This window comes from Chinchilla lanigera, unplaced genomic scaffold, assembly GCF_000276665.1.
Source record: "Chinchilla lanigera isolate Chin_1 unplaced genomic scaffold, ChiLan1.0 scaffold00036, whole genome shotgun sequence".
Classification (NCBI taxonomy): domain Eukaryota; kingdom Metazoa; phylum Chordata; class Mammalia; order Rodentia; family Chinchillidae; genus Chinchilla; species Chinchilla lanigera.
In genome coordinates this window covers 9,402,136-9,410,375 of record NW_004955437.1, presented here as the reverse complement: position 1 = coordinate 9,410,375, position 8,240 = coordinate 9,402,136, and the positions used below count along the sequence as shown (strand labels likewise).

Sequence of the window (8,240 nt, the reverse complement as noted above, 5' to 3'; positions counted from 1 at the left end):
CCAGGCTGGCCTCAAACTTGTGTCAAGAGTGCTGAGATTAAAGACATGTGCCACCACACCCAGCTCAAACCCATCTTTTCAACAGAGCACCCGTCATGCCTCTCTGAAGTAGAGACAAAGCTGAGAGAGGTAGGACAGAATGGGACAAAGTCAGGACCTTTGTGGCTCTGATGTGGTGAAAGAAATTTATGTTAGGTACAGACTTCAAAAGCCAGTCATCACAGCCACACATGCAGGCATCCACTACAGTAAATCTGCACAGAAAGAGAGAGCCAGACTCGTGGGGGCTGAGGCCGAGGGTGGGTGCGGAATGGGAGAGTGGCTGCTGACACATGCAGGGCTCCTGGGGGTGTTGCTGAAGACACTCTAACACTGATGGTAGAACAGCTGTACGATTCTGGAATACCCTAACCCCGCTGACATACTGTATACATTTTAAGTGACTGTATCTTTAAGTGACTGTATTGGTTTGTCTAGTGTCTGACTCAATACTCCATCTTTAAACGGCTTCTACTCCCCTGGACGATGTTTAAGGCCAATGACTTACAGTTCCAACTCCCAGTACCTCCTCAGTAGCTGTGACTGACTGAAAGGCCACTATTTATTCCGGGTTGCAGGAGAGTTAGATAAGAAAATCCAGAAAACTATAGAGGCAAATGGTAAAGAGAGAGATGGGGCAGAGTCAGACTGCAGATTCACAGACTCAGGCTTTCAAAGACTAAGTTGAGTTTTATGACTAAGTTGAAAGATTTCTTAAAATGTCCTAGGCTGATGCCTCTTTTCTTTTTTTCTTTCTTTTCCTGAGATAGGGTCTCATTATATAGTGCAGGCTGGCCTTGAATTTGCTTATGTAGCCCAAGTTGGCCTCAAACTCATAGCGGTTCTCCTGCCTCAGACTCTTGAGTGCTAGGATTACAAGTGTGCACCACCACACTCAGGTTTTTTTTCTGTTTTTATTCTTATTTTATAAAGCTAAGAAGTAGTTTAAATTCCAAAACCAGCTGGGTGGGTGGCATGTGCCTGTGATCCCAGCACTTGGGAGGCTGAGACAGGAGGATCACCACAAGTTCAAGGCCAGCCTGGGGTACATAGTGAGATTTTGTCACAAAAAGCAAAAACAAAACAAAACAAACAAACAAAATAACAACATAAATTCCAAAGCCCACTCCAGAAATAAAGAGAACCTTACATCATTCCGGTCTTTGGTCAGTCTTTCCTCCAGTTCCTGGGCTAACTGCAAAAGCCACCACTGGACCTAGAAAGGTATTGTAGTGTTAATCTTTCCCGTAAATACTTTAGGTCTCTTATAGCACTAGATAGTGGATTTGCTCAGTTCTAACCCAAAGGGATCTGTGTACCAATGGTTTCCCTACAGCCAGATCATCAGAATCTGTCCCGCCTGACTTGAAGTTAACTTTTTTTTCCTATTGGCATGAAGCTAACTTTCTTTTCCTACTGGCATGTCATCTTGACTTTTAGCCATGTTCCAGCTGTAAGAAAATAAAGACCTCAAACTGAGGTACAAAACCCCAGGCTTTCCAAATTTCCACCTACTTTCTAGGTGTGGTGGCTCACACCTGTAATCCTAGCAAAGGGAGAAGGAGAAGAGTTCAAGGCCAGCCTGGGCAACAGTAAGACCTTATCTTAAAAAAGTTTCCACCTTCAAAAAAAAAAAAGAGAAACCTCAATTCCATTTTATTTCTTATTTATGTATTTATTTATCTATTCTTGAGACAGGGTCTCACTCTGCAGTTCTGGCTGGCCTTGAACTCACTTTGTAGCCTAGGCTGGCTTCCAACTTGAGGTGATCCTGCTGCCTCAGCTTCCCAAGTACTGGGATTACAGAAATGCACTACCACACCCAGCTTATTTTTTTTTTTTTAGTTGAAAGAAAGGGATAAAAAAAGTAAATTCCAAGTTAAATGAATCAATTTCAAAACAAAAAATAAACTTCTGACCTATTAAACTTCAAACCAGACTTAGGGACACATGCCTATAATTCCAGCACTCTGGGAAACAGAAAGGAGGATCACAAGTTTGAGTCCAGCCCAGGCAACTTAGCCAGACCCTGTCTCAAAACAAATTAAACAAGAAAATCCCCAAATACCTTCTGCAGCTACCAAAATCTACCCACTAACCACTTTAAAAGAGACAGCATTGACCTGGACATGGTGGCATATGCCTATACTCCTAGTTAGGAAGCTAAAACAGGAAGGTTGCAAGTTTGAGGCCAGCTTGGGGAACTCAAGTGAGACCCTGCCTCAAAATAAAAAAGGGCTAGGGTATAGCTCAGAGGTAGAGCTCCCCTCAGTTCAATCCCTAGTACCACTACACACACACACAAAAGAAGCAGTGTTCTCAAGATGGGCAGGCTGCTCAGTGGTCGGGCTCAATCCTTAGCACTACAAACAAACAAAAAAGACAGTGTTCTGTCCAGGCTGCCTGCTTACCTGTTCCCGAGTAGCCAGAGCTGTTTTTCCTGGGAAGTTCTTGCTGCAGCCAATGGTTTTGGGTAGCTGCCTGGGTTTAACTGGATCATGTTCAATCCCTCGGCACATGGCATACAGCCAAGACCTAATAAAACCAGCAAAAACACTTTCAGATGAAAGTAAATTATTATTCTTGTTAAACTACCCATATTGTATCACCATTTTATCCTTCTCATAACAAATGTGAGAAATGTGTCCAAAATGAAAAGCATACCTGACCTTTAACAAAACCCCTGCCCTTCTCAAGTGATCCCAGTGTAACAGCCTGGCAAGGACTTTTCCTTTTTTTTGAGACAAGATCTCAGTATGCAGTGTAGGCTGGTCTTGAACTTGATTATGTAGCCCAAATTGGCCTCAAACTCACAGAAATCCTCCTGCCTCAGCCTCCCAAGTGCTGGGATTGTAAGTGTGTGCCACCACATCTGGCTGTTCTGCTTTCTCAAACCAACTAATCGGTCTATTGGAAAAAGTGCCCAGCAAGCCATCAATTCATACCCCCAAGGTTTTTCATTTTTTCCCCATTTTTTGAAATCTAATAAACAAGGATTTTAAGGGAATAGCAACAAAATAGCTCACATAAATGATGTAGTAATACATACCCCAGCTTCAAAGTATATTGACCAACCCCCATACATGAAAACATGACTCCAGATTGAGAGGCTATAGTGACCCAATTCTTTATTTTGTTTGTTTATCTTTACAGTGCTGGTGATCAAACCCAGGGTTCTAGTACTGAGTACACTGCCTAGTACTTTAAAACAAGAAAGACTAAGCAGTGAAATTAACTGAAAGAACAAATGCTAAAGATAGGTCTAAATTATGCTAGATGCTTTTGTCTATATTTGAACTTAGAATTTTCATGAAGATTATGATTGAAAAATAGTATGAATCACTTACCCGTTCTTCTCTCCAAAATGATTCTGGAGCTGGGATTCAGTGAACTGGGTCAGTTCACCCATGTATTCTACACCTAGGACTTCAGTGACAGAAGCGCCTAGCTTTCCTCCAAGACTGCGGCTGATAACAAAGGAAACAAAGGCATTGTAAGTATCTAGTAATGGCAAACAGAAGACATGTTTAGCTGTCAGTACCTCTCCAGAAGGTGCAGGGAGATAAGAGTATATACTAATCCTGTACACTCTTTTATCTGCTGAGAATTCTGATACTCTGGGAAAGGTCAGGGATATAGCTCAGTGGCATAAGCGCCTGCCTGGCAAGTGCAAGGTCCTGTGTTCGAGTCCTGGTACCAAAAACAAAACAACAGTATACACTCTGGGAATTAGGACCCAGGAAGAAAATTAACAAAAGCATTAAACCAAAGGTCACTGATTATCTGTCTAATCAACTGAACATAACATTTTCAACTGTGTGAGACATACTATTCCATTTGAGTATTAAATTCTATAGCTAGAACCTTTCTTACTTACTAAGGCTATGGTCACAAGTCTTGAGCCTGACCTGTGGAGCCTGCATGTTGTCTGGTACCCACCTTGCCACACGGCTCACACCACTAGTGCACTGCAGGGAGTGGGAGTCAGTTTATGTCTGGTTCCCTGTGCTTTCCCCTTTGTCCCAAAACATCTTTACATCAGTGCTGTTTTATGATTCTTGACTGACCCCACATTATACTAACCTCCAAAACAAATTCCCATGCTGGTGTCATAAATCTCTCCCACATAACTTTGTTCTTTGTCTGAACTTTGGTAACTAACTACCTGCACAGCTCACTTAACACATATTCATAGGGAATCCTGGGAAAGCATTTTTACTCTTGGCGTAAACTGCCATGTCTTGTCTAACAATATCATTAGTCCTCTTCAAGAACACACAACAGGTAGGCACAACTTATTCATTTGATTGGCTTCTTTCATGCCAACCCAGGGTGCAAACACCAGCACTACCAAAACAGATTTTTTTAAAAAGCAGAAGAAAAAAGTCCAGAGTGAAGTTAAACATATAGCTAAAACTCAGTTCAGTTTTTAAAAATTCAAGATTAAGTGTCTACCACAAGTCTTCCACTATTAAAAATTCATTAAGAAAAAAGTCTGTGTGTCTCTAGCTCTACAATTTTTTCTGAGGAACAAAGCAATATGCAACCAAAGAGCATTTTTACAGAGATATGAGTGAAACTAAGATGCTCCCCAAATACTCACATCTTGCGAATAGGCATTTGGCTGAAGAGCTGTGGGACGGACCCATGAGACACCAGGGTCTGGCGGTTGGGCTTGTTTAGTCCGCAGGCCAGTTTTGCCAGGACCTGGAAGCAGAGCAAGTATAAAAATATTACAGTCAACCCACCTACACAGAATGGGTGAAAACACACACAAAATATATGCATACATACATGCAAGCACACACACTCACAGCCTAAGGGCTGTAACTAATGGTTTCCATGTTAGAAACAAAATACAGGCAGAAACTCAAGAAATCCCTAAAACTTTGTGTTTCACAGCATCTTCAGTGGAAAACATGACCCATTATCAGTATCTTCACTGCTCTTCCTAGCCTTCCACCCTCAGTTTCCTCCTAGTTATTTTTCCTCCTCTGTCTATTCCTTAAGGTTGGTCTACCCACTTCAAGTTTGTTTGTTTGTTTACTTTTTTTAGACAGAGCCTTACTATGCAATTCACGCTGGTCTTGAACTCTATGTAGCCCAGCCCAGCCTCAAACTTGCAGCAACCCTCCTGCCTCAGCCTCCCAAGTGATGCAATCACAGATAAGCACCATCATGTCCAGCCCACTTCAAGTTTAAAAAACAGGAGCTATAGAAGAAACTCAGTGGGCTGGGGATTTAGCTCAGCGGTGCAGTGTCTGCCTGGCAAGCACAAGGTTGTGAGTTCGATTCCCAGTACTGGAAAAAAAAAAAAACAAAAAACGGGAGAAGAAACTCAGGATGCATTTCTCAGTGCATCCACGTGAAAATGTTAAATCTGTTCTACTCTACCCTCTTTATTTACATTTCTCAGGGTTTCTTTTGTATATACAGCACTGGGATCAAACCCAGGGCCTCCTACACAATAGGTCACACCACTGAGTCATATCTGCAGCCCATACTTCTTGATGAAAGGTTAGTCCTGAATTTCATACAGTATATCATAATCTCATATCTATGATCGAGATCAGGCTCAAAATCTTCCTACAATAGCAATCGCATTCCTATCTACCAACAACACTTAAAAATGAAAAGAAATTAAACTCCTGGGAATTCTTTTAAAATAGGCACTTCCTTGGTATCATCTGTGAATTATACTTGGTGTAAAAATATAAAATGCTGGGTTCAGTGTTGCACACCTGGAAACCCAACAATCTGGGAGGCTGCAGCAGCAAGATCACAAGTTCAAGGCCAGCCTGGGCAACTTAAGGACTTAGTGAAATCTTGTCTCAAAATTAAAAAAAAAAAAGTGAGGAGTGGGGGATAAGCAAAAGTATAACATACTTAGGCAATTCCATGTAAAAGGAAATAAGATAATACAAAAATATTGAGCAAATGAAAAACAAAAGAAGTAAGGTTACTATATATAAAAATACAAAGACCAGCCTCCTCCTTTTTATGGATAGTTCAGTCATTAAGGAAATACTTTGGATGTTAACTATATAAAAGTGTTTTCTGCAATTTTTCAGGCAACTTCTTAGCAATGTTAATTCCTGATAAAATATTACTTAAGCTTTTATTTGGGCTTCAATATAAACTTTAAATAAAAATCCACTTCAAAGTATATGGGTCTCACCGTATAGTCCTGGCTGGCCATGAATTCAAAATCTTCCTACCACAGCTTCCTAAGTGCTGGGATTATAGGCTATGCTAGGCTTTACACAGGTAGTAACTTAAATGCTGCATTCATGTCTACCTTTGCTGTATCTGACTAAAGATGTCCATGTTTCTCTTTGAAATCTATGCTTAGGCTTCACCTTATTGTGTGAAATTCCAGCTGAACACTGAAATCCAGTCTGCCTTTCAATGGCTGCTCTCATTTCTTCCACAATCACTGCCCCCACGGTGAGCTGCAGGTCTGGAGAGGTGGTGTTATCCATCTGAAGAGAATCGAGCCATTGGCGTAAGCCTTGTTTACGCATCTCCTCTGAAAAAAGTTGGGAAGTCACACTGAGACATTTAATCATTATCTTCAATCATGAGCCATACAATGATCGTTGGTTAACAACAGACTGTACAAGCTGGATGTGCTGGCGCATGCTTCTGATTCCAGCACTTCAGACTTCTGCTTTTCTTAGATAGGAGGCCAATGCAGGAAGAATGGGAGCTGGAGACCAACCTGGGCTACATAGTGAGACTCTGTCTAAAAAAACAAAAAGCAAAAAAGACTGCGCATCTGATGGTATGTTCTGCACAGCCTAGGTGTGCAGCAGGCTGTACGATCTAGGTTCATGCGCGTGCACTCTATGATGTGCACACAATGGCCACCACCTGACAATGCATTTCTCAGAACATACTGCCATTGTTAAGCAGTGCATGTCTGTAACTAAATGTGCTCCTAATGTAGAAATGCTGACTTCAGGTACTTTTTTTTCTTTTGGGTACCAGGAATCAAACTCAGGACCTCATGCTTACCAGGAAGGTGCTGCACCAGAGCTAAATCCCCAGTCCTCAGGTACTTTAGAAATTTATATTTTCTTAAGACATGCCAGCAAAGAGAAGAAGCATTCATTATGTTAATAGTTAGAAAATATTTCCTTTAATGTGTTCGTCTTCCTCATTATTTCTACAGTCTGCCAAAAAGTATACACACTTCAGTTTTTCTTTTCCAGGACTATGTATACTTTTTTTTTTCTTGGCGGACTCTGTATAGGTGAAGCTTTACTTCTCTAACATACTTTTTTTTTTCCCCTGTAAATGGGCATCAAATTAAGGGCCCCACACATGCTAAGCATGCACTCTACCACTGAGCTACATCCTCAGCCCCTCTAAGATTACTCAGAACATGTCTTCCTGCCTTGTTCCTATCTCACTGGGAATCTGTCCCTTTTATTTTTTTGAGACAGGGTCTCACTATGTAGTTCAGGCTGGCCTCAAACTCACAGTGATCCTCCTGCCTCAGCCTCCTGAGTACTAGGATTATAGGCATGTGCCATCATGCTCAGCCCCTACTGTGTCTTTAAATCAGTATGCCCATACTTCCTATGCACCCAACTCCACTGCGACACACTCACATTCTTATATCTTTCCATGCTCGGAAATAGTTTCAAATTCACAACTGTGGGCAGTCCTAATTAGGATATTGAAATATTTTCATGTAACTATGACACTGAGCAACATTTTTCTCTTCCTTATACATGTTTTTTCTCTTGGAGCAATGGTACTGACTTATGGCTGAATCTGCATCTGTGGGATGAGGCCTACTTGGTCATCATGTATGATCTTTTTGAGATTTGCTGCACTGTCTGCCAGTATCTTCTTGATGAGTTTGCACCTGTATTCATTAAAGAGATTGGCCTATCATTTTCTTTTTTGGTTGGGTCTTTGTCTGTTTTTGGAAACAGGGTAATGCTGGCTTCCAGAAATGCATTTGGGAGTACGTATTCCCTTTCCATTTCATTAAAGAACTTGAGGAGCTTTGGCATTAGAAGTTCTTGTAGAAATCAGCAGTGAATCCACTCTAACCTGAGCTTTTTTTTTTATTGCTGCTTCAATTTTATTTCCCGTTATTAGATTATTCAGGGTTCTCATGTCTTTTACATTCAGCTTGGTAGTTTATATGTGTCTGGAAATCTGTCCCTTTTTTTTTTTTTTTTTTT

The 8,240-nt window shown here is 41.1% G+C and overlaps 1 protein-coding gene across 3 annotated transcripts in view; it reads right to left on the bottom strand.

The window, feature by feature from the left end:
• Positions 1-1,189: 1,189 nt before the first annotated feature.
• Polh (polymerase (DNA directed), eta) overlaps positions 1,190-8,240 on the bottom strand; it is a gene marked incomplete at its 3' end in the record, with an annotated part of 16,703 nt that continues 9,652 nt past the window's right edge. For all 3 annotated transcript variants that reach the window (XM_013516824.1, XM_013516826.1, XM_013516825.1), the window contains 5 exon segments: positions 1,190-1,255; positions 2,451-2,574; positions 3,387-3,506; positions 4,643-4,746; positions 6,399-6,568. In XM_013516824.1, coding sequence (XP_013372278.1) covers positions 1,190-1,255; positions 2,451-2,574; positions 3,387-3,506; positions 4,643-4,746; positions 6,399-6,568 — 584 coding nt within the window.